Raw genomic sequence first — 27,422 nt, forward strand, 5'->3', positions numbered from 1 at the left:
GGCCTGGCCTCACCAACTCCCAGAGGACCCAGAGTTCAATGGAGGAGCCTGGGCAGCTGTCTCTGTGAGGGGTTGCTGGTCATCAGAGGCCCTGCAGCCTGTGCAATGTTGACCTGGAGGTGAACAACCCCCTTTCTCATACCCACTCCCTAGAGGCAAGAGTCCCTCATTAGAATACAGTTTCTAATCTAAACAACCATTAATCTTTCTCAGGGTTAAAAGGCCAGAAAAGCAGTTTTTGCTCTCTATTTTGATACTGTACTTGTCCCTGTTTTACAAGAGCAGACTTACCTCATTGACCACAGAAAACACCCCCCAGCTATGTCTACAGACACACTCACAAGGACAATCCCAGCACAGCCCTCCTCTGGGCATGGGAAAGGGACAGAAGTGCAACACACCAGCAACTTATTGTGGCTTGTGGAAAAAAATCAAAGAAACAGGACCTGCGTGAAACAAATTGGTGATTTTGTATCAAGAAATAAATTAGGGATGATGTATTTTAAGTGAAAATGCCACCATATGTGATAATATTATATAAACTTTTGAATATGATTCCTTTAATTTTCCTTTCCTTAACAACTAGATTAACCCATGTAAATGGACCCCTAGGAAGAGTTTGATCATTTAAGGAAATCAATCGATAAGTAGGATCCAACTTGAAAAAATGTATGTAATTGTTGTTTCAGATACACAAAAATGTTTGGTTTACAGAAATCGACATGATCTCGTGTCATACTCTTAAGTCAAGAAATACATCTCTTCTGTATTCTCAAATTGTGAGGACTGAAATGATGGGTATTAGGATTAAAAACACGAGGCTTCCTAAATCTGTTTCTTCATGCTTGGCCTTTAAATCCTTCCTCTAAGAGTCATCTCAGCATGAATACCAAGCACCCCTCCTGGTGAGTCACAGTGAGACATCTGTTTACTGGTAAAGAAATGGCATGGAACATTTCAGAGAGATAACGAATGAATTTTCATATCTCAAATGATTTTAAATTTTCCAAACTCAAAATCTCACATTAAGGACAGAGTAGTACCTGAAATCTAGTCAGGGTATTTTCAAGCTTGCGGAGGACTTGGTTGAATAAAGTAAGACTCAGACAGAGAGAGGGGCTGGAAATGGAATCCAGGGTTCTAATGATGCCAAATTATCTTACAACATACATTACAAGAGGTCTCAAATTTACCTGGACTTTCTTGGTGGGGGCCATATATATTTTTGCTATGCCAAATATACTTTTTTCTTTCTTTTAATTTTATTTTTTTTAATTGAAGGATAATTGCTTTACAGAATTTTGTTGGTTTCTGCCATATATCCACATGAATCAGCCATAGGTATACCTATGTCCCCTCCCTCTTGAACCACCCTCCCGCCTTCCTCCCTGACAAATGTATTTTGAAATATTTATTAAACATTTATTTGTTTATTAAAGTTTCCTAAAGGATCTCAGATTGACAGAGAGTTTCACTGTTCTCTACCTTATTCACAAAGCTTCTGCTCTCAGAATCCACGATTCTCCTAAAAGGCTGGTGGGAATTTTAGCTAGATATAGTCTGCAAGGTAGAGCTGAAATTCTACTGACACTGTCTTGTGCTTGCCTTTTGGGCATTTGGCATAAAGAATTTGAACGTTCATTTTATAGGAACTAAAATTACACCTCAGTGATTCTAAGTAAAAAAATATATAAATACATATGTATACATATAATTATCTATAACTATATATGTGCACAAAATTATGGGGAGAACATATATTTTAAATTTTTGTTATTTTTTAGTGGTGATTATCTTCTGTATGGTGCATTGTGAACAAATGTTTTCTTCTGTGTTTCTTTGTATTACCAGGTTTTGGTACTGAACATGTTTTATACGTGTAATTAGAGAAGACCGCCTGCCCAATAAACAATATTTAAATGTTATTTTTAAAATCCCAAGTAAACAAAGATGTTTAAAGAGAGAAACCTGCCCCAGGCAGGTTGAATGGCACAGTAATGCCCTTCCCATCTGTTTTTTTAAAAATCTTGACGTAATTATGTACTTTACTTGATTAAAACTTTAATCCAATTTAAAATACAGATAAATCTGCAAGTACACTGAAACTTAGAACTTTCCAGGTGGTGCTAGTGGTAAAGAACCTACCTGCCAATGCAGAAGATGCAAGAGAATCGGGTTTGATCCCTGGGGTTGGTAAGATATCCTGGAGGAGGAAATGGCAACCAGTTCCAGTATTCTTGCCCAGGAAATCCCATGGACAGAGGGGTGGGCTACAGTCTATGGGGTGGAAAAGAGTTGGACATGACCGAACAACTGAGCACACATGATTTATTTATCTATACACTATTAATAAATACTTAAGTTCTTCCAAATTTTTTATTATTAGAAAATGTGCTGCCAGAAACACTCTTGCCATATTTCTTTACACACTTGTGCTAGAATTTTATAGAATACATTTCTAGATGTGGAGTTGATTACTGGGCAAAAGTACATGCATTAACATTTTTGGTAGATATTGAGTATTTGCCCTTTTGATCCATGGAGCAGGGGCAGTCTGCTGGGTTTGGGGTAGGAACATGGATCCCTGAAGTCTGTCTGAGGGTCCAGCATGGTGGGCATTTGTCCAGCCTGCCCTATGGAAGTAGCTGGACTTGGAGCATCAGGGAATCTTCTACAGGATAAATTTATATCACATTCAAGCTGGTAATGAGGGAGTTATATGTGGAGGCGAAAAGATAAAATTCTTGCTAGATCATCTTCTGTTATCAGAACTACGATGGCCAAGGGTAGGTCTTTCAGTGAAAATGAAAATTAATACAGTTTCATTGATGCTTCAAACAGAGCAGATAGATCCTCTTCTGACTGAGGGCGTGGTGCAAGCTTGGTGACTCTTTCCTGAAACAGTAAACAAAATAGTTACCCAGGGCTTTGCAAAGATGTTTGTAAAAGCTACTCGTATGTAAATTAACTCAGTCATGAGAAACATGATAGTAGTCATAGTTTCAAAAGTCATATTTCTTGTTGGCTTCGTACTCGCTGATTCCCAACTCAGAATTTATCAAGTGATACCTCTTTCCCACAAAGCTTTCAAAAGCCATTACTGTTGCCTGAGGGCCTTCTACCCAAATGTTCAGAAGCTCACCAGCTTTGGGAAAAACACCACCTACATGCTTTTGAATTGTGCTGTTGGAGAAGACTCTTGAGAGTCCCTTGGACTGCAAGGAGATCCAACCAGTCCATTCTGAAGGAGATCAGCCCTGGGATTTCTTTGGAAGGAATGATGCTAAAGCTGAAGCTCCAGTACTTTGGCCACCTCATGCGAAGAGTTGACTCATTGGAAAAGACTCTGATGCTGGGAGGGATTGGGGGCAGGAGGAGAAGGGGACGACAGAGGATGAGATGGCTGGATGGCATCACTGACTCAATGGACGTGAGTCTGAGTGAACTCTGGGAGTTGGTGATGGTCAGGGAGGCCTGGCGTGCTGCGATTCATGGTGTCGCAAAGAGTCGGACATGACTGAGTGACTGAACTGAACTGAACTGAACTGAACAGTGACCAAGCTATGTGGATCAGGCACCCCTGCCAGGCTCTCCTTGTGCAGAGGGCACGGCCCCAAGCCCTGCATGTGCTGCCAAGGAAAATAGAACAGGGTCATCCTTGACTTCAAAGACTTTGCAACTTGGACTTAAGGTATATTAGGAAGGACTTCACCAGGACATTAACTTTCAGGCTGCAGGCAACAAGTAACTTAAAAAAATATATATTAACTAAGATTTTATCTCTACCTCCTCAAACAAATTCCACGATTCCCTTAATTTCTCCAGTGATCATTGAGCCGAGTCAGCAAAGACACCAGCACCTCCTACTGCTATGGTCACTCCTGTCAGTGGCTCCTTAACCCCCAGGTTTCCAGGCCTAAATGAAATTAAGAAACATGCCAGTGTTTGCTTGGGTTTTTGTGGGTCTCTGGATCTGTTTTCTGTGATGAGCACTGGTGTGGGGGCACACCTGGTAGAAGGGGGAAGGTCCATGGGGCAGGGCTGCGGCCAGCACCCCACACAGCAAACAGGTGCTCAACAGTTACTGGATGAATAAAGATGGTGGGAGGGGACATTGGCATCTCAAGGTTCACATATATAAGACAGGACCTGACTCCACCTTCCACTTTTCCTTAGGCAAAAACCTAGAGTCATCCCTTAAAAGAAAAAAAATTATTTGGCTGCTCCAGGGCTTGGTTGTAGCACGAAGGATATTTAGTTGCAACATGTGGGATCTAGTTCATTGACCAGGGATCGAACCCAGGTCCCCTGCATTGGGAACATGAAGTCTTAGCCACTGGACCACCAGCGAAGTCCCTAGGAGTCATCTTTGATTGCTCTTTCTGTTCTCTGCAAGTTCAGTCCATCAGCAAGTCTGTCAGATTTACCTGCCAAATAAATCCCCAGTCAGACTGCTTCTCACCTCTCCATCCACCACAGCCTGTCTTACTCACTGCATGCTCCTGTCCCACTTGAAAGTCCTCTAAGAGCTACTCCACTTTTGCTCCACTCTCAGCCTCTTCAGGCCATTCTCCCCCACGGCAGCCAGAGTGATGGTCCCGCATTACAAGTTTGATCACACCATTTCCTTGCTTAACACCCTCCAATGCAATTAGAAGAACAAAACCATATCCCCTAACCCCAGCCAGACCTGGCCCTGCTTCTCACCCCAGCTCTGATTCTTCTCACACTCACTCAACTCACGTGGACCCACCATCCCTTTTCAGTCCCATGAAAATGCTGTCTTCATCCTATCTCAGGGTCTTTCCCCTCTGCCTGAAATGCTTCTCTCAGCTCTTCACCCATCTGCCTCAGCCTCCAGAGGCCTTCTCTGACCACATCCGCTGGAGTTCCCGCCACACTGTCCCATGTGAAATCACTATCTCATCACCCAGGATTCCTTCAGACTGCTTATCATTATATGAAGTGATTTCATTCATATCTTATTTATAGATTTGATCAGATGTCCATTGTCTGTCTTCCTCACTAGAATGTAAGATCCATGAGGGATGGAAGGGACTTTATTTTCTTAGCTGTATCCCATACAATTCATGATATATATTAAGATGCCAGTAAGTATTTGTGAGGTATAATGAAAAGAAGGAAGGACGCATTAAAAAAAATTAACTTTAAATGCATCTAAATATAAAGACCTAAATGTAAGAGCTAAAACCTTAAAACTCTTAGAAGAAAATGGGAAAATGTTAATGACTGGGTTTGGCAGTGATTTCTTGGATATGACATCAGCAAACAAGCAACAAAAGAAAAAGAGATAAACTGGACTACATCAAAATTTAAAACTTTTATGCCTCAAGGGATACTGTATCAAGAGTGAAAAGACAACTTTACAGAATGGGAGAAAATATTTTCAAATCATATATATATCTGATAAGGGGTTAGTATCCAAAATAGATACATAATTGCTACAACTAAATAGCTAAAAACTCTAAACAACTCAACTCAAAAATAGACAAAGGAGTTGAATAGATGTTTCTTCAAAGAAGATATGTGGCTAACAAGCACATGAAATGATGCTCAATGTCATTAGGAAAATACAAGTGAAAACTGTGAGTTACCATTCATACCTATTGGGATGGCTATCCAAAGAATGGAAAATAATGGTGAAACTGCAGAGAAACTGGATCCCTCGTGCATTGTTGGTGAGAATGTAAATGATACAGCCACTATGGCAGCTTGTCAGTTAAACACAGTATTACCCTGTGATCCAACACGCCTGTTCCTTGGATATATACCCAGGTGAACTGAGAGCGAGGACTAAAACAGATACTTGTACACTGATGTTCATAGTTGCACTATTCACAGTAGCCGACCAGTGGGAACAACCCAAGTGCCCAGCTGCAGTTGAACAGATAAACAAAATGCGGCCTATCCGCATGACGAAATGTTATTCAGCCATAAGAAGGAATGGCATTCTGACACACTGAAGGCATTATGCTAAGTGAAGACATTATGCAGACACAAAAGGACAAATACTGTATGATTGCACTTACATGAAGTACCTAGGATAGGCAAATTCAGAGTGACAGAAAGAATAGAGGCTGCCCCAGGCTGGGACTCTTCCTCTGAGTGTGGGGAGTTACTGCTTACCATTCAGCGATAGAGAAGAGCTGCTATCTGGGGTGATTTAAAAATTCTGGGGGCTTCCCTGGTGGTTAAGAATCTGCCTTGCAGTGCAGCAGACACCGGTGTGATCCCTGATCTGGGGCATGCCCACGAGCGTGCAGTGACTGAGTTATGTGCTACAGCCGCTGAAGCCAGTGCACCCTAGAGCTGGAGCTCCACAGCGAGAGGAGCCACTGAAATGAGAAGCTCGAGCACCGCAGTCAGAGAGTGACCCCTGCTTGCTGCAACCAGAGAAAACCTGCATGCAGCAAGGACAATCCAACACAGCCAAAAAAGAAGTTCTGGAAATGAAAAAACCGAAGTCCTGGAAATGGATAGTGCTGATGGTTGCATACCACTTATGTGTACTTAATGGCATTGAGTTGTACACTTAAAAATGATTAAAATAGTAAATTTTATGTCAGGTATGTTTTACCACAATTGAAAAAACAGGAATGGATGGACAGATAGAAGAAGGCTCAGGGACACTGCTGAAGAGCACGGGTGAAGCCAAGGTAAAACTCTTATCCCAACACATCTTGTACAGATGCTAAAGAATTTTGAAAATCCACAGCATGGCAGAGACTTGTTCACGGTGACTTATGTACACGCTTGTTTGTGGCAGGGTCCAGGACTGCAGCTGGGTATTTGCTGTGGCTGGAGACGGCCACATTCTGTTCATAACAGCAGAGGCTTATCTGATGAGCTCAAGGGCCCTTGTGCACGTGTGCTCAGTCGCTCAGCCGTGTCCAGCTCTTTGCAACCGTAGGGACTGTAGCCTGCCAGGCTCCTCCATCCATGGGATTCTCCAGGCAAGAACACTGGAGTGGGTTGCTATGCCCTCCTCCAGGGAATCTTCTTGACCCAGGGACAAACCTGAATCTCCTGCATTGCAGGCTGAGCCACAGGGGAAGATTCAAGGGCTCTTAAAACAACCCTGTTCATCTTGGGTGACGTAGTTCAGGACTCTCAGCTCAGGCCAAGCTGAGCTCAGTTTCTTTTTCACATTTCTGACTCTCAACAATTGGTTCCAGGCTTCCCTGGTGGCTCAGTGGTAAAGAACCTGCCTGCCAATGCAGGAGACCTAAGAGAGGCAGGTTCGATCCCTGGGTTGGGAAGAACCTCTGCAGAAGGAAATGGCAGCCCACTCCACTGTTCTTGCCTGAGAAATCCCATGGAAAGAGAAGCCTGGCAGGCTACAGTCCAAGGGGTCACAAAACAAACATGACTTCATTGCTAAACAACAACGACAACGGGTTCCACGGGGGTAAGGTCTGTGATATTTCCTTAAAGTGAAGTCGCTCAGTTGTGCCCGACTCTTTGCGACCCCATGAATAGTAGCCTGCACCAAGCTCCTCTGTCCATGATATTTTCAAGGCAAGAGTACTGGAGTGGGTTGCCATTTCCTTCTCTAGGGAATCTTCCCAACCCAGGGATCGAACCCAGGTGTCTCACATTGTAGACAGACGCTTTACCGTCTGAGCTACCAGGGAAGTCAAATTTCCTTAAAGTCTGTGATATTTCCTTGCACGGATCACCTGTGCCCGGTAAAAGCTAATATCTGAGGAATCAGACATGCTCTGCACCATGCTATTATTTATAGACACACAAGACTGAAGGACAAGTGAGTAACGCAGACACTGAAATAAATTCAGACTACCACTTTTAGCTCATTCATAAAGCAACATTTCAATGGTCCTGTCTGCCAGGGAGTGGAAGTGCTCACTTTGGTCTACAGCTCTTCTCAGTAATGAGATGTTTTGATTTGAGATGTAAATGTTTCTTTCCAGAGGTTTCAGAAATCTAGCCTGGAAGATTCATGTATTTTTGCCTGCCCCCAAGCAGCCAGGCTATGGCGATTGGACACCTCTGTCCTCCGGGCTCCTGTGCGCTGCCACCAGTAGGGACTGTGCTGTTTGGTCAGGAATGACTGGCCTGGTTGTTTCTTCCAGCGAAAACCGATTCCCCTTTGCTAAACATAAAAGAAGCCTTATCGAGTGTCGACTACACAAAGCATCCTTTCTGGTGATGTTCTCTGCAGCAACCAGTGAAGCCTGGCAGGCTACAGTCCACCTAACAAGTGAAGATGAGTCTGCTGCGTGTGCGCCATTCTGAAACTGCCACAGCACTCCTGCAAAATGTTTACTGCAAACGTCCCCACTACAAAATCCAAAAACTAAACCAAAATCCTTTAGTAATTCAACTGAAAAATAGATAAGCTTATTCCTAAAATTCCTTTTAAAGTCCTATGACTATTCCCCCCTTCCCCTTATATACACATATAAATCTCTCATGTTGACTTCAAAATTGAACTAGCGCCAGTGAATTCAAATGAACTGTGTTTCTCCTAATCGTGAAAACATGATCAAAGGGAAAAAAGGCAGCATCCGGTTGCGGGCTGCTTTATGAACACAGCTGAAGGAAATCCTGGTTCCCTACTTTACAGACATGACTTGTATTCAAAAGGTTCAATTTACCTCGCATCCTTTGTGAAACTAAGAAATTAGTCTGTTATCTGTCATTTCCCGGTATGGCATGTGCACTGAGTCATTCAGAATGATACCTAATTAACTTGCTATTTTAGTGGATGGTCTCGAGTGTTAGTCTGGACCTGTTGCCATTTGGAACAGCTTTTGAAAGTGGAAGCCTGGGTAGAGTAGAATTAAAACTGTCCACACCTGCTGCTGTGTGCTGATGGCTAGAGATGCACTGTCACTAGCAATTAAATGGCTGAGGCTATCACCCAGTTTCGGGCTTCCCTGGTAGCTCAGCTGGTAAAGAATCCACCTGCAATGCAGGAGATCCTGGTTCTATTCCTGGGTCGGGGAGATCCCCTGGAGAAGGGCTAGGCTACCCATTCCGGTATTCTTGCCTGGAGAATCCCCATGGACAGAGGAGCCTGGCAGGATACAGTCCATGGGGTTGCAAAGAGTCAGACATGACGGAGTGACTAAGCACAGCACAGCACATCATCCGGTTTCATCTGAAAATGATGGATACTATTCTTGGAGGCTAATGAACAACACATATTCCTGGACACTTTCCTGGGATAAATAAGCATAGCTTTTCAGAGGACCTCCTGAAGAGTGGATACTGTTATGACCATGCTATAAGAACTGTAAGAGCCAGTCATCAAAATTATAGTGATCACTTGATCTCTGATGTCACTGAATGGGCTTTCATGGATCTTTGTCATTGGCTGAGTCCTATTAAATCTAAGGAAATTGCTCAAAATGTGTCCACCATTCAGTCATTAAGCTCATATGGACAGAAGATTTAGGGGGAGAGGGCTGCCCCTTTAAGATGTTTGTGAGCTCATAGGTGCTGTAGAAGATGAATGAACAAAACAGGGTCCTAACTTCATGGAACTTTAGTAGGTTTGGATAAAATAATTGTGATGGTTTTTTGTTTTTAAATTTAGTCCCTTGGACTTACAGGTTAGGACAATGGTTTAGAACCAGGGTCTCTTAGAGATTCCTCTTTTTCTCATTCATTTACATTTTTGGATGCAACTGAGCCTACTCTGGACCTGACCCTCAATCAGGAAAACTGGTGCCCATGGGCTATGTTTTGTTTGTGCATTGGGAAATCAGGGAATTCAATACAAACATTCCAACTGCTGACTTCTCTTAAAAATTGAAATTTCTACCATCACTGGGACCTGAATTTATGTTTGGTGATAATAAATTGTAGCTGAAAAGCTGCTCACCCAATGAAATGGATTGTGTGCTTTCCAGTTCACTAAAGTCCTAGTGAACAAAAATTACTTTGTTCATTGCTATTATATACCTGGCTCCTATGGACAGGTAAGTCTGTGAAACCAATCCATACAAATATGATATTATGATATTATGCAAGGTCTTCAACATTCTTAGTACTTGCTAAGTGGAGAAGAAGCAAGTCTGAGACTTTTGCTTAACTGAAATGGGCTGAGGGAAAAGCATTGCCACTGTGGTCAGCAGGATGCTGTGTGAGTGGAGAGCCTAGCTGTTCACTCTGTTCCAATGTCAGTGATGGAGAAGGAAATGGCAACCCACTTCAGTATTCTTGCCTGGAAAATCCTATGGACAGAGGAGCCTGGAAGGCTATACAGTCCATGGAGTCGCAAGAGTCAGACATGACTTAGTGACTAAACAACAATGTCAGGGATAGGTACATGAATGTCATGACTCTGGGGAGAACAGCCTTATCCTCACAGTGTTTTTTTAAATAGGACTATATTTGATTTATAATATTGTGTTAGTCTCAGGGGTATAGCAAAGTATATACATATGTGTATATATATCTATATATGTATAACTGAATATATATACGTACACACATGGGGCTTCCCAGGTGGCTCAGAGGTAAAGAATCTGCCTGCCAATGCAGGAGACATGATTTAATCCCTGGGTTGGAAAGATCCCCTGGAAGAGAGCATGGCAACCCACTCCAGTATTCTTGCCTAGAGAATTCCATGGACAGAGGAGCCCGGTCCATGGGGTCACCAAGAGTCAGACACGACTCAAGAAACATAGCATGCATACACATATATAAACACAGATAATTTTCCACTGTAGACTATTATCAGATAATAAATATAGTTTCCTATGCTATACAATAAATCCTTATTGCTTATCTATTTTATATATAGTAGTTTGTATCTGTTAATCCCATGCATCTAATTTATCCCTTCCTCTTTCCCTTTCCCCTTCGGTAACTATAACTTTGTTTTCTATGTCTGTGAGTCTATTTCTGTTTTGTATATAGATTCATTTGTATTGTTTTTTTTATATTCCACACATAAATGATATCATAAATTTTCTTTCTCTGTCTGACTTACTTCACTTAGTATGATATTCTCTAGGTCATCCATGTTGCTGTAAACGACAATATTTCATTCTTTTACAACTCAGTAATATTCCATTTTATATAGGTACCACGTCTTCTTAAGCCAATACATCTGTTGATGGGCATTTGGGTTTTTTCCATGTCTTGGCTATTGTGAATGGTGCTGCTATGAACATTGGGGTGCATTTATCTTTTTGAATTAGGGTTTTTACCTTTTCTGTGTATCCGTACAGTGTTTAGGTGATCCTTGCCTTCCCCGTCTTGAATAGGAGGACTTAGTGAGTGCTCTGGACCTGGTAAGCATGGTGGCATCTCATGGCTCTGAGCTCTCTATTTTACAGTAAATTACAATGAACAGGGTCTTGGGCTATCAGGTTCTGGTGCTATACCACCTGGGGTATCTGATCTTAAATGGAAATGTCCAAAGGGGAATAAACTCTTTTCATAAGAGCCTTGAGAGGGGAAACTTTACATCTGCTATGGTTCTACCAAGTAAAGGACAGCTGCTCAGGAACATAAAAATAAGACAAAGTGACACAGATATGTATACATATGTATATGTATAGAGTCTACAAGATCTAAAATAAGTTAAAAAGTGATTTCATCATCATCTTCATTTAAAGGCCATGTCTGTTCTTCACAAAGTAGTAGAATTTGTAACTCTTTATACTGGCAAAGAACATTAGTGGTCCTTTTAACTTCACATAGTTTCACAGGGGACTCTTGAAAGAGCAGAAATGGAGAAAAGGAAATTCTGCTATACTCAAGCTTGGTTGTTTTTGTCTTAAGTTTTTATAAAGAATCCCTTCGTTACATCATCAAAGCTGCACACAAGCCACAGTTTATGGAAGAAGACAGGGTGAGGGAGCCTTGACCCCTTTCAATGGGGAAACGGGGAGCTGTTGCCTGGTGTGGGTAGATCTGGGTTTCCATCTCCCCTCTAAGATGCCCCAGATGGACCCCATCTCTCCTGCAGCTCGGTGCTTCTCAGACGGGAGTGAGGGTGGCTGTGTCTCTTACCTGGGGCAGTGTTCCTTTCACCAGCTCAGGGATGTCGGCCTTGGAGTAGCCAATGGCAGCCAGGCCGTCATCCACATCCAGATCGAATAAGAATTTCCGCAGCGTGTCTGCCAAGACAGGCCCAGCATCTGGCCTCCTGGCAGTGCGGGTGTCAGCTCCTGGAAGACACAAAGCGCTGACTGTAGCGAGAGGGGGAAGCCAGGCCTGGGTGTGATTCAGCCCCAGGCTAGCTGAATACATAACCTGCTGCCGGCTCCCTCACCGGAGGACAAGGGCACCGCTGTGCCTTCCTTTGGAGGACCAGCCCAGCGGCCAGCCCCGCCAGTGATGGGCCAGACTGGGAGCCCCTCCAGAGAGAAGCCGGGGTGCGGGCTGGGGGCTCACTTGGCTCTCACATCTCCAATGGGCACCTGGCCCGCTGTGTGGTGGGAAGAGGAACAGAGCCAAGAAAAGAGGCACAGGAAGGAGACCAAGAAAGAAGGCTGGCGTTTGACTGAGGAGGACTGAGAAAATCTGTAGGAGAAAAGTTTATGTAACTTTCAGGGCTTGGAATCTGCTGACATCTAGAGGTCTATGCTTTCAGTGTCCCTTCTCAGAGTCACAGCTGAAGAAAAGAAGACAAGCCCTGTGCAAACACACCTTGTGAGACAAGACAGAAGTTCAAAATACTCTGCCACTGACTGCCAAAAAGGAGGAAAATGAGATGACAAATGGATTCAGTATGGCCAGAGAAGGAATATATCTCCTGTCTACAGCTAGAGAATTTTGGGGGGCTCTGTTGCCAAAGGGCAGGTTCCTTTAAATATCTTTTACAGAACCTTTCAGGCAAATTTAAGAACAAGGCGTCTTTTAGAAAGCAGTATTTAATATGTAGGAAATGGCAACCCACTCCAGTGTTCTTGCTGGGGAAATCCCAGGACAGAGGAGCCAGGTGGGCAACAGTCCGTGGGGTCATTAAGAGTCGGGCATGACTGAGCAGTGAACTTCAATTATATCAGTGAATAAGGAAGAAGGCTGCCAAGGGCTGGAGATTTGCAAGGGCAGAAGATGGCTGGATGGTATCATTGACTCAATGGACATGAGTCTGAGCAAACTCTGGGAGACGGTGATGGACAGGGAAACCTGGCATGCTGCATTTCATGGGGTCGCAAAGAGTTAGATACGACTGAGCGACTGAACAATAATCTGGACATGATTACTAATTAATGCACAAAATCATAGAGATGTCAGTGTGGAAGGGCCAGGGGGTTCTGCCCTCAGGCAGGGTGGCAGTGACATTTCTCAGAGGAAGAGAACCAATCCCAGACCCTTAGCACCCTTGCCCCCCATCTATTCTAGCTAGACACATTCACTGCCAGGAAGTGAAGCAGTCTGTGAACAGATTGTAGCATCATTTATTATCCAAAATGCCCCATGCTATAGCCCAAGTCCACTTTCTCTGTATTGGTCAAAAAGAGCCCAGTGTGTATGGTTTGCCTCCATACAGATTAGGTTTAGCCTCTCTGTTCTCTGACAGAGAGAACTGTTAAGAAATCCAGGCAAAGGTATAAGTAGAACGAGATACAGAGCTAGCTGGGAGAGCAGCTGGACAGAAAGTAAAGCTTGCCTGACAAGGCCAGTCTGTATTACATAGCAGTAGCTCAAATGTGGATTAAGTGGAGGGTGACACACGAAATGGGGTTTATGAGGTTTTTATGTTCTCAAGGTTGCTGCCATAAAACACATCATCCAAACGTCCAGGTTTTTTTTTAGAAAAAAAGAGAAGGTAGGAAAGAGAACAGACAGGTATAAACTTAAAATGATCTAAGATACATTATTGATTTTGATTACAGGGAATCAAAATATATAATGGCCAATTTCCCAGGTGGCTCAGTGATAAAGAATCCGCCTGCCAATGCAAGAGAGGATGGTTTGATTTCTGGGTCAGGAAGATCCCCTGGAGGAGGAAATGGCAACCCACTCCAGTATTCTTACCTGGGAAATTCCAAGGACAGAGGAACCTGGTGGGCTACAGTCCATGGGGTCACAAAGAGTCAGACATGACTGAGCAACTAGGCACACACCCAAAGTGATCATACATGTATTTCTTGTAAGATTCAAAAGGCACGGTGGGTATCTTACTATAGACATGATTTATCAACAGAAGAGCAAACAGATTCTTCTTTGGGGAACTTTTTGTAAAGTTTCTAGTTGTTTAGGTTCTCTATAATTGGGAATTTACTCTTACTTCCTGATTTAGACTCACTTTATTTCCCATTAAAACAAGAATCATTAGTAACATGAATAGTATACAGAATTTAACTTTCCTTGGAGATAAAAACAGTGGAAATATTATTACTATAAACTTAGAGTAAGCAATACTTGGTTCCATTTCATTGTTAATAGACTCTTAGAAACACAAAATTACAGAATTGTAGTGCTAGATAGGAATCTGGGAAGGTCACTGACACTTTATTATTAGATTATCTCAAATCAGTATTTTTGGTATTAATCTTTATGGCTTATCTTCAGAAGCAATCTTAGGAAATGCTCCATAGATGTGGGTCACAGAGTTATGATGAACGGTTCATACCCAATATTTCTGCCACTTCCAAGTGCCGCTCAGGAAACATCTGTGATGTAAACGTGAACACTGCTGGGGAGGTGAGTACCACAGAAAGGCCGTGAGGCTGGGGAGAAAGGAAACATGGTGACTGCTGGGGCAAGGCTGGTCTTCAGCCTGAATATTCTAGATACTGAATTACTTTATCCTGTATTCCAAACAATCAAGAATTGACAAAAAACACTGATGGCAATTGACAGGAATCTAAGATTAAATTAAGGCATTTATTATGATTTTACCACCAGGGGATGATCCACGTCGTAATCCTTTGCTTTATAAGTCTTCACTAAGCCCGAAATTGGGTAAGACATTCCATGGCTAGAAAAAAAATAAAGTCCTTATATTGACATACATCTAACAGAAATTCAAGTTAACAATACAAAGATACTCTTACGGGAGAGCCCCTCACAGTCTCTTGACAGTATTATTAACCCACAAGGTTAGACGTTTTGTTTTCTTTGATTCCTATGAGGATATATTATTATGTAATTGATATTTGGCATATTCATTGACAAAACTGCCGAAATGTTCAAAATCAAATGCTGGTAGAACTACATGCCATTAAAAAGTACTGACGTCGAAGTTGCTCCTTGAGCACATTGGTTAACCTTATGATCATGAAGAAATCAAGAATTCACTTTGAAGTTTCTTTTTGACAGTCTTCAGGGTATGCATTTTCTATCTTGCTCGGCACAGCCTTGGCAATGTGCTCCTTCACAAACTGAATATGTTGGTGGGAGTTTTATGAACCAAGATGTACTGTGCTAGACGTGCAAACTTGTTCCGCCAGTGATCCGTCTTGCCAGTGATTAATACGTTCTTTTAAATGCTACGTACTAATGGGAACTGAGTCATACATGATTATTTCAGTCTGTAAGGCTATCGAGAAAAGGCACCATGGTTTTCATTTGTGGGGATTTTTTCTGTTTGTTTTAATGGGAAAACTCTATACTCTCTCAAATTCTTAGTGAACAAATAGGACAATATTATAGTTTATAAGATGACCCAGAAGATAAACACTGTGAGAAGTTAATATCTTTACAATTAATATTTTGAAAATGAAATGCTTTACTATAGTAAAAGGGTCTGTAAGTCTGATAATGTGGGTTTTATTGGATGACTTTGTTTTTAGTCAGTAAAAAATCTATATTTCATAGAAAGATGAAGTGTTTTGGTGAATTGTATGGTTATCCAAAAAAAAAGGTGCCCTATGCCTGTCATTACTCATAAAGCAGATCAGAAGGTATAAGCTCTCTGAGTTGTTGGAGAGGAACGTGCTTTACCGTTTTCAGGCTCCATAGTATTCAGGAAATTATGGCTTGGTGTTCTTCCACGATATGAAAGGATTCATGTAGCTTTCAAAGTACCTTTCTAACAGTATCCAATATTTTACTTTGATTTCTCTTAACCATTATATATATTTGTTGTAAAAAATAAAAACGATCCATAATCCTATTTCTTCAAGATAACCATTATAGGATATCCCCTTCTAGTCTTCTTACATGTATCTTTAATTTATGATTGTATTGTGCATTCAGTTTTAAACACTGCTGTTGACTTAGGGCTTCCAGGTAAAGAACCTGCCTGCCAATGTAGGAGATGTAAGAGACACAGGTTAGATCTCTGGGTTGAGAAGATCCCCTGGAGGAGGGCATGGCAACCCACTCCAGTATTCTTGCCTGGAGAATCCCCATGGACAGAGGTGCCTGGCGGGCTATAGTCCATGGGGTCACAAAGAGTCAAACATGACTGAAGCAACTTAGCATGCATGCACATAGTTACTTATTATTCTTTAAAAATACTTTCCCATATAATTTTTACTCTTTTAAAACATTACTTTTGATGGTTTATTCTTTGAATACTGAAATTTAGTTAACCATTCTCAAACTGTTGGGAATTTAGGTTACTCTTAAAATATTCAATTATAAATAACTTTTTAGATGAATATCCTCATAAGGAAAGTCTCTGATCATATCATGAGTATTTCTTTCAGCTACATTCCTAAAAGTAGAATTCATGGGGCAAAGGGTAGAGACATTTTCCAAGCTCTGGGTAGATTTTGCTCATTTGCTTCTTAGAAAGTTGGTGCCAATCTGTGCTCCTCTCAGCAGCAGAGTTTGAGGGTGACCATTTCATTGCACTTCCCTAGCAAAGGCCAATTCTTTTAAAAAAACTTTTAATTTTGTATTGGGATATTGCCAATGAACAATGTTGTGATCATTTCAGGTGAACAGCAAAGGGATGCAGCAATACATATACATGTATCCATTCTCTTCCAAACTCCCCTCCCATACAGGGCAAGGGCCAGCTCTTAATTTTCCATGTTCACCGATTTTCAGTTTTAAAGCAACATACCAATACATTTCTGATCAAACAGATTAATTCTGGGCTATCAACAAATATTCCAATCCCTTTCTTTTTGAGAGAGATCAAGGAGAAGAAAATCCTGCATTTGGTGTTTGAAAAATCCATGACAGGTGCCAAGGATGTAGAAATCAGACACTCTATCCACTGCTGGTAGGAATGCAAAATAGTACAGCCTTTTTGGAAGACAGCCTGGCAGTACCTCAGAATTTAAACACAGAGTTACCATGTGACCCAGCAATTTCACTCCTAGGTATATACTCCATAGACGTGAAAACATATGTCCACAGGAACACTTATGCATGATTCTTCATAACAGCACTATTCATAATAGCCAAAAAAGTGGAAACAACCCAAATATCCATCATCTGATGAGTAAATAAAATGCCGTATATCCATGCAATGGAACATTACTTGGCGAGAAAAAGGAAAGAAGTACTGATAACGTGTATGGGATGAACCATGGAAACATGATGCTGAATTTAAGAAGCCAGACAGAAAAGACCGCATATCATTTGCTTCCATTCTATGAAACATCTGGAAAAGGCAAATCTATAGAGACAAAGTAGATTAGTAGTTGTTTAAGACTGAGGGTATAGGAGAATTGGTGGGTGACAGTTAAGATATATGAGATTTCTTTCAAAGGTGATAAAATGTTCTGAATTGATTATTGTAATGGAAGCACAACTTGTGAATATACTAAAGCCCACGGAATTATACATTTTTAAAGGGCAAATTTTATAGGGTATGAATAATATGTCAATAAGGCTGTTACCAAAAAGAAAAAAAAAATCTACGACTCAATAAACTGCATTTGAGCTAAGAAAATATTATGGGACCCTAAGTTAAATTTCTTTTTTCTATAGCATGTTTAAAATCTTACAACACATCCTAAATGATTGATAGACATTAAAATAAAATTTAAGGGCAATAGCTTAGGTGAAGAAATAAAATCTCAGATTTGCTCACCATAGATGAACACCAGCATTTCCAAAGCCAATGCCAGCAAAAGCACTTGCCAAGTGCATATTAGACCTTGCTTCAAGATCATCAGGATTTCTGACAGCCCTGTGGATGATATAAATACATAACAATAACATATCAACATTGGCATTTCCTACTGAAATAAAGAGCTGCCTTAGGGAAAGATCTGGGGGAGGAAAAAGAAAAAGCACTACTCAATAGGAAGAAAAATTAGGCAAGTTATTCAAATGACACCTTGTCTTCTAGATGAAAACCGAAGGGAAATGTATTTTCCCATCAGTGGAGGGAGCAAAGGCATATATTATGCCGTCGGGCTGCTCATGTGATAAAAGTACCAGGGGAAGAAAGCACTGACCCTTAAACTGCATAAGCTGCTCTAGAAAAGTGCCCCGAGACTCATTCTTCTTCACTTGTCAGTGACCTTGACTGTGGTTGCGAGTGGACCGAGGGTAAACACATGCTCAGGATGCATGGGTCTAGGCTGGTTAGATGAAGTGAGTCCCTGTCGCCTGGGGGTACCTACAGGCCAGACAAGCTGCCCAGACATCGTGCTTTCTGTGGCTCCACCCAAATTGGACCCACTGGAGACCTCTTTTGGTATCTGCAAACCGCATGTTATTTTTACACTTTTTACTGTGGAAGTGGCATGTTATTGTAGGGCGAGCCTTCGCTCACTCCATCCCTCCCCAGTGCCATATGGGAAAGGCAAATTCTCAAAGGCCGCTTTCAGATGTAGTTGAGCCTTCCTGCTCCAGGACTCGGAAGCCCTGCCTCAGGGCGGAATGCCTGGGACAGCCAAAGGAACCACTTCCCACTTGCTTTTATGTGATTCTGCCTGGAATAAGGGTTCCTGCTCTGAACTAAAAATGCCACAGCCTTTCTCCTTTTATCTGGAATAGTCAGGCAACTGTCTCTTTCCAAAATCCAGGGTCAGTTCCTTATTCCCAAATAGCAAGATGAAGTAGTGGATGGTGGAGTCGTGGCCTCTCCTCTCTCCATTTTGCCCCCTCACCTTCCACTGCTGCTCTGCTAAGCCCATGTCCCTGCCACACACGCTGGCCGGCCATAATCTGTATCTGCTTCTATGCAGACAGATGCTCCCTGATGCCCCCGCGAGTCCAGGATAGTTCATGATCCTCCCCCAGCTCTGTTGCAAAATGTGGTCCTAGACCCCACCCCTCCAGCCAGAGGGGTAGTCACATCTAGACCAAACCTGCCCTATTCTTTCCCTCCGTTGTGTATAAATACAAAGATGAGTTTGACTTTGCATAAGTCTCAATGTCTTAGGGATCACTTTTCATCTCTAAGTGTATCTTTGCTCTCTCATGAGCCTATTAGGGCTGTTTCATGCATGCTGCTGCTGCTGCTAAGCCGCTTCAGTCGTGTCCGACTCTGTGCAACCCCATAGACAGCAGCCCACCAGGCTTCCCCGTCCCTGGGATTCTCCAGGCAAGAACACTGGAGTGGGTTGCCATTTCCTTCTCCAATGCATGAAAGTGAAAAGTGAAAGTGAAGTTGCTCAGTCGTGTCCGACTCTTAGCAACCCCATGGACCACCGCCCACCAGGCTCCCCTTGTCCATGGGATTTTCCAGGCAAGAGTACTGGAGTGGGGTGCCATTGCCTTCTCCAGTTTCATGCATAAGTCTTTCAAAATCTTGTGGGAATCTTTTCAGGAAGAGTTTTCCATCTCCCAGGACAGACAACTGTACACATTTCTTTCTTTTTTCTTTTTGGTGTGCCACACGACATGTGGAATCTTAGTCCCCTGGTTAGGGATCAAACCTGCACCCCTGCAGAGGAAGGGCCAAGTCTTAACCATTGGACCACCAGGGAAGACCTGACATTTATTTCTTAAATTGAGGTTCATGTGCATTTGCTTATGGGTAGACCTTGTGTGCCTGAGGGGGCAGGACCAACATCTGTCTTATGGTTCTCATTTCTGCCCTTGGTGACCAAATCTCAAAGGACCTCCCCCAGCTTTGGTTTTGAGGTTTTGCTGAACAAACCTACTGCATGTGCTGTGCTAAGTTCCTTCAGTTGTGTCCGACTCTGACCCCACGGACTGTAGCCCGCCAGGCTCCTTTGTCCATGGGATTCTCTAGGCACGAATAATGGAGTAGGTTGCCATGCCGTCCTTCAGGGGACCTTCCCAACCCAGGGATCAAACCGGCATGTCTTATGTCTCCTGCATTGGCAGGCGAGTTCTTTACCACTAGCGCCACCTGGGAAGCCCCTAAAAAACCTTCTAGCTGCGTCCTTTATAAATCAGGCTCCCGTGTTGTCCCCAATCCTGGGCTTTGCCTTTCTAGATCGAGGGATCTGGTTTTCATTTGTCCCCTTGGGGCTCCCTCCAGAGGTTGCTGGTCTCTGGTGCTTCTGTATGCACAGTGACTGCTTTTTTGGGGTGAACAGGCTTGTTCAGGACATTTCAGGATCTAGCAAGCCACATTTCATGAAGGTGGAAACTGTTTTTTTTTTTTTTTGCCCTGTTTCTGTCCCCTCTGGTCAACATACCTCTTCAGATACTTGGCAACAATCCGCAGTGCGTGAACTGCCCAGATGTCGCTGATGGGGTTGCTGCCCTGGTAGGCTGGCCGAGTGATGGGGCTTGAAGGGCAGGGGCTTCGCATGTGATACGGGAGGGCAGTGTAGGACTCCAGGGCATGGCTAGCAAGGAATAGTCAAAATACACAGTTGAAAGCATCCTCTTTTTCCTTCCCTCCATTCAGATCACAAACTGCCTCAGAATGCTTGGTTCTCACTCCCCCGTGGATATGCCTTTGTAGTGCTGATAATCACAAGGCCTCTCACTAATCTGTTTCTTGTCCATGACAGTCATCACTTATTTTAGAAATTAACACAGTGACAGAGGATGAGATGGTTGGATGATATCATCAGCTCAATGGACATGGGTCTGAGCAAACTCCAGGAGACGGTGAAAGACAGGAAGTCTGGCATGCTGCAGTCCATGGTGGTAACAAAGACTTAGACACGACTGGGTGGCTGCACAACAACGCAGGGAAGTTGACATTAACAGCACTACTGTGTTTTTGACCACAGTGTGTTAGGATTACACATGGTTCCTTTCTAGTACCAATACATCTTTATAATGTTGAATTTTTAAACATTTAAGTTGTGTTAAGAAAAGCATTAAATCTGAAAAATGACTTCCTTCTAAAGTATATTTACCATTTTATACCCTGCCTTGATCAGATACCATATTATCCATCCAAAGAGCATCATAATAGTTATACTAGCCTCCTATAAGAGTGCAGAGCAGTGGGTCAGCTCCCAGGTGTGAATTCTGGCACCAGGCTTTCCCAGTGCGGGCCTGGGGCCAGGAGAGTCACCATCCTCCTTGTGATTCTAAGATGAGGATAGCTCATAGTACGTCTTTCTTCATGGTGCTGATGTGAAAATTGACGCATGTAAATTACTTAGCATATCGTACCAGCACTTTGTAAAGTTTATCATTCACCATTATTGTTAATGCTTGGCCTGAAAAAATGTCTACTTTTTTTTCCTATAGGCCCTAAATTCAGGGTTGGCTATTTTAAGAACAAAGTATCAGTTTTCTTTACCTACTGGCCTGCCATGAATTCTAGCTAATCAAGTGCAGAAGATGGGAATAAACATAATCATCCAGATGAGTGACTCACTGGGAACACAGTATAACAGGAACTCCTATGTGTGTGAGTTACACTTTTCAGTCTTAGAATGGAGAGTTTACTCTCCTCTACATGTGAGAGGCAGATAACATCTTTTGAAACAAAGTATTAGAACTTCAAAAGGAATTAGTTGGTAGACAAAAGCTATGGGTTTGTGGTTCTAAATAGGAAACGTGGGCAAAGCAGTAAGGAGGTATCCGTGGGGCGGAGGGGGGGTAACAAGCCTGCCAAGGTGGAGAGTTGAACCTCTGCCCATTGTGTATCTGGATTCTGGGCCCAAGACTGGATCTGTCTTTCTGAGGTAGATTCACTGCACTGAGCTCACAGAAGTGTTAGTCGCTCAGTCATGTCCAGCTCTTTAGGACCCCATGGACTATAGCGTGCCAGGCTCCTCCATCCATGGGATTTTCCAGACAAGAATACTGGAGTGGGTTGCCATTTCCTTCTCCAGGGGATCTTCACCAGGGATTGAACCCAGGTCTCCTGCATGCAGGCAGACTCTTCACCACCTGAGCTACCAGGGAAACTGTGTAAAACTTAGAAGTCTGATTACTGATTTCCAACAAGAAATAGAACCTCTGTCCATGACTGTCCAGTGCTGTGCATGAGTGTCCATGCTGTCCAGCTGAACTGGGTGTCCACTGTGGTCAGCATGGTAAAGAAAGTCATTTCCTTGGTGCAGAGTATTCCTATTAGCCTCTTTACACCGGAGACGGTATTTTTGCTATGACATATCTGCTCATTTTTTAAATAACCTGTCAGGGCTTACTTTATCTCTGGAAAGAAACTGCTTCACTTTAAATTCCATATGTCACTAATAAAATGTATTTTGAAAGAAAAAGAAAAGAGAAAATAGAACCTCTGAGGGGGGCAGACATCTGAGTCTTCTAGATGGCATCTATTCTCCCTGTTGTCAAAGCTGTGGATGCTAACTTATGATCACAAGGCCCATGGAGCCCTAACCAAGGGTCATTGCTTCTAAGGTTGAATATATGGGTGTGTCCATCTTCAGCACAGGCCACTGGGCCTTGGGGGCAGACTTCTCCTTCGACCACGTGTGCTCTCCGGTGGTCAGTCCTTGGAAGGGCCACTGCCATCACTGTCTTTTGTTCTGAGTTCACTCCCCTCCCCTCTGATTGACAGCAAAGTCTCTGGGTCTGTGGGTCATTCACATACACGTGACTGCTTTGGTCTGTTATATTAATATATTTATTATGCAGTTCCCAGCTAGGGAGGGTAATCTCATTTTCCTTATTTCCAAGTTATTAGAGGACAACTCTCCAAAACACTGACAACATCGACCAGGATGGAGTTGGACACAAGTTTTCTCCCATTTCTTGGCAGGCAGTGTAATGCAGTGAGAAAGCAGTCCATGGACTGGGATAGACCTGGACGTGAACCCTAACTCTGCTGCCCCCTGCTCATGTGAATTTTACTCAGCAGGTGTTAACTGAGTACCTATGACGTGACAGCCCCTTTGCTAAGGGACAGGGATGCAGAAGTCCATAAGATGGTCCTGTCCTCGCCAGGCTCACAGTGCAGTGAGAGACAGCACGCAGAGAGGGGCATCTCCAAAGCAAGGCACAGTCCCCCAGTGGGGAGGAGCAAAGCACAGAGTGGTTCTTGAGGAGGCGGGGCAGGCAGCAAAGGCTCCATCAAGGGCAGGATGCCCCAGTGGAAATGAAGAAAGACTTCTCCAAGCAGATAAAGAGCTGAGCACTGGGGACAGTCCAGGGCCAAAGAAACTTGGCTTTAGACAGGAGGTGTGGAAATGCAATGAGAGACTGATAAGGTAGAGGGGTGTGTGTGTGTGTGTGTGTGTGTGTGTGTGTGTGTGTGTGTGTGTGTGTGTGCAGTGGTCATATTGCATTCTGGAAGCTTCTTGAGGCCAGTATGGAGCACAGATGGAAGGAGTATGGGATATGAGCAGGAAAACTGATGATGAGGCTGCTTCCCTGGGTCCAGGCTTGAACTGAGGTGGGGCCATGAGGCTTGAGGGCAGGGAGCAGATGGGAGAGATTCAAGCAGATGAGAGTGAGCTCTGTGGCTAGGTGTAGGCATGAGACAAGGGATAAGCTCATACTATGTCCTGCTGCTCACTAGGGTAAGGAACCCAGGAGGAGGAGCTGTGAAGGGTAAGGGGGTGGTGGTGAGAGAATGGTCAGATTTCATCAACTCCCAGATGCCATGCATTATAAGATGCACCATTTTTAAAAAGTACCACTGAAGAAGAAAACCATACTGCATGCCACAGATATACAGATATGACCTGATTTCAGAGATGTTAAAATGGGGAAAAAATGTACATGTGTAAACAGATGGTAGTCTTTTGGGGCCAGCTGAATGTGAAGTGCCCGTGGGTCCCTGTGATGCCGCTGGAACAGAGTGCCCAGAACTTGAGCAGAAACATGGATGTGGGAGCCATTGGCACATGGCAGCTAAAGCCAGGAGAACACGGGCTGTGGCTCTGGGCAAGCTGCTAAATGTCTCCAGTTCAGTTTTCTTTCCGCCTGGCACAGAGCTGTGGGGAAGTGATGACGTGTAAGTGCTGACAGTGAGCCTGTCCAGCTCAGGAAGTGGACACTCCTGTCCCTGCTCTTTTCCTCTGGCTGCAGCCCGGGCACCCTGGGTTGGTGCAGCAGAGGCGGTGCTGTGGGCCTGAGATGCTGTGTACTTGTCTCTCTCATCCCGTGGTTGCAGCTGTGGCTGGTCCGGTCCAGCAGCTTTGTGACTCACCCAGGACCTCACCTCCTCTTTACAGCTGCAGCCTTGTCATCCAGGCAAGGGGATGATGACAGCCAAAGCCAGGGTGGTTGTGGAGCACAATCAGTGAGAGCTTAGCAAGTGCTTTCAGCAGTCGAGTGCTGTGCATTGACCCGAGTCCCCGAAAGAGCCCCTTCAGGGGCCCTGGGTACCTACCAGAGCACATCGAAGCCACTGTTGGCGACCACCCGCCCAGGCATGTGAAGGGTGTGCAGAGGATCAACCAGGCCCAGTGTGGGTTTGATGGCTCGCGAAGCAATGCCTAAGACAGGGATTTGCAACACAGGCCATAGGTATGGACACGATTTTTTAAAAAATCAAATAACTTTAGGGTAAGAAATTATCCTAAAAAAAAATCAAAATATGAGATAAGATTCATTCTCATTTAGGGAGGCAGCAAGGAGCAGCGGAAAAAGATCTGGAGTCAGAAACCTGGGAATTTCAGGGCAGCTGAAGCTCCCTGCAGTTTACAAAAGCCACTATGCCATCTGGTCCCAGCTCCAGGTTGTAGCTATAGTGGAGTATTTATACCACTCAAACACTACAACTCAGGGCTTATTTATTCATAAAACTCCAAAGAACTGGCTTACCACCACACTGCTTGTTTGGGTCCTGGCTCTGTGACTTACTGCGTGACACTGGTACATGTCTGTACCTCTCTGAGTTCTCTCTCTGAGAGTTCTCTGTAAGCTCAGACTCTGGTGACACAGGGCCTCCATCCCTCCCAGAGATGTTGTAAGGACCACATTAGATAACATGATGGGGAAGTCTTTAAAAAAAAAGTAAGGGAGAATTTAAGTGTTGCTTACTATTATTAATATCTTTAACAATGTCACAGGATACTATAATTTAAAAAGAGAAGTTACCATAAATGTGCGGTTCATTGCTAATTTTTTCTGCTACAAAGCCCTGGAAGAAGGATGCTGAATCATCTCAAGGAGAGGGACATTTCTCCCAGATTAGCTGAGAGTTGGAGAAGATGATAGGATACAGATGACAAAGAAGGTAGACGGCAGAAGAGTGGGTACTTAGGAATGGGGCTGGAGACATTAACTGGGAAGAAGCATGAGGGAACTTTCTGGAGCAGTGGGAATATCTATATTTTGATTAGGGTGGTGGGTACATGTGTGTATATATTTGTCAAAACTCATCAAACCAGATTCTTAAAATTATACATTTTATTATTAAAAAATCACATCTCAAAGAAAATGAGTTAGAATGTAAAAAAGCTGGGAAAGGAAATAACCATTTGTCATTGATATACAGTCACTAACTTGGGCAGAAAAATGGCCCTGGTTCATGGCATTTTAATCTGCTTTCGTAGGTAATTCTCAAAAACAAGATTATTAGACTGCTTCATACTCTTATATGTATATGGGAAAAGAAAGAACATGTGTCTATGTGCATACTCTTTCTTTAATTCTGTAACTCTTTGAATTTTAAATATTAGGATTAAAGAAAAAGGAGTGGAATTGAAAGCTAAGAGAATTAAAAAACATTTATAGAGGAAGTTCTTACCAGTTTTTACTTTCAAGTGTTCGTAGTCAAAAATGGCAACTCCAGTAGTTTCGCTCCCTGTGCCTGAGGTAGTTGGAACTTGAACAACAAAAAAATTAATTTTAATAGAGGATCTAAAGGTCAGTGGAGATACTTAATTCAGCCTCAGGAGATAAGGAGCAAAGTTAGAGAAGAAAGCTTTGTTGCTCTTGTCTACTTGCTTGATGCGTGTATCTGTGTTAACATGTTGCTCTTGTCTACTCGCTTGATGCGTGTATCTGTGTTAACATGTATGTATGCTTAATGTGGATGGCTTCCCAGGTGGTGCTAGTGGTAAAGAATCCACCTGCCAATGCAGGAGACATGGGTTTGATCCCTGGGTTGGGAAGATCCCCTGGAGGAAGACACGGCAACCCACTCCCAACCCATGGCAACCCAAGTATTCTTGCCTGGCGAATCCCATGGACAGAGGAGCCTGGTGGGCTATGGTCTATAGGGTCACAGAGTCAGACACCACTGAAGCAACTTAGCACACACATGCTTGATGTGTATGACTGTGTCTACATTAACATGTGAGGAACAGGTCTGATCCCTGTGCTGGTATTAGCTTTCTGGCACCTGTCTTTAATGTGTGTGTGCTGGCATTAATTACTCATGCATGAATACTCAGTATATATGAGGTACACGGCTACATTAACATGCATGTAAACCTAATGCATGTGTACTTGATATGTATGCATGATGCTTATATCTGTGTCAGCATGTATGTCTGATGTCCATATGGTGCTAACATGTATGTATGCCCCACATGTATGTACCACATCCACATTTGTATTATGCACATGTGTGTTTAATGTGTTCATGTGGTATCTGTTTCTGTATTAACAGGGAGGCACTCTGGGAGCCCTGGGCTCCCCCAGGGCCAGAGTTTAAGCAGCTGCAGCTTGGAATTCAAAAGCAGGCCTCTTGCCATCTCTGGGAAGAAAGCTCATATTTGCCATCTCTAAAAGACATCTTTATTCCCCCTTGGCAGCAAGCACAGTGACACCCTGCCTTTGCTGGGCTCCGCGGTTTTGCAGTTCAGTCAAGTTTCTAAACTTTACTAATCACCCCTCTGTGTGATGCTGACACAGTTTCACCACAGGGTTCCAATCTCCAGACATCAATTATGCTGCGCCCCACTGATCCCTAGTTCATGTCAAAGCCGTTCATCTGCCGTCAACTCACTCCCGTCCCAGCACAATGGGGATGGGGGAGGAGTGGGGAAGATAGAGGACAAGACATTAAGCTGATATTTTCCAGTTAGGGCATTTGAGCTGTAAGGCTTTAAACAGTGATGTGTTAACAGCAATAAAATGGAGGAAAGAAAAGACCAAAAGATCCCCAGGTCTGTGTGGACCAGACGAGGGAGCCTGATTTGGGTTTGCGTGTCTGTGTCCTGTGTTGCCACCGAGCAGATGTTGTCCAGCATGACAAGGCCATAATGGCCACATGTCCCGGGGCAGACAAAGCCCCAGGTCAGCTGAGGAGC

The 27,422-nt window shown here is 43.4% G+C and overlaps 1 protein-coding gene across 4 annotated transcripts in view; it reads right to left on the reverse strand.

Annotated features, from left to right (window-relative positions):
• ADHFE1 (alcohol dehydrogenase, iron containing 1) overlaps positions 2,363-27,422 on the reverse strand; it is a 33,526-nt gene continuing 8,466 nt past the window's right edge. For all 4 annotated transcript variants that reach the window (XM_018058451.1, XM_018058450.1, XM_018058449.1 and 1 more), the window contains 8 exons: positions 25,913-25,990; positions 24,551-24,656; positions 20,478-20,630; positions 17,948-18,046; positions 14,854-14,932; positions 14,585-14,681; positions 12,013-12,170; positions 2,363-2,895 (listed from right to left, as the gene is read on the reverse strand). In XM_018058451.1, the coding sequence (XP_017913940.1) occupies positions 2,812-2,895; positions 12,013-12,170; positions 14,585-14,681; positions 14,854-14,932; positions 17,948-18,046; positions 20,478-20,630; positions 24,551-24,656; positions 25,913-25,990 (854 nt within the window). In that variant the 3' untranslated portion in view covers positions 2,363-2,811. The remainder of the gene's footprint in view (positions 2,896-12,012; positions 12,171-14,584; positions 14,682-14,853; positions 14,933-17,947; positions 18,047-20,477; positions 20,631-24,550; positions 24,657-25,912; positions 25,991-27,422) is intronic.

Source organism: Capra hircus, chromosome 14, assembly GCF_001704415.2.
Source record: "Capra hircus breed San Clemente chromosome 14, ASM170441v1, whole genome shotgun sequence".
Taxonomy (NCBI): domain Eukaryota; kingdom Metazoa; phylum Chordata; class Mammalia; order Artiodactyla; family Bovidae; genus Capra; species Capra hircus.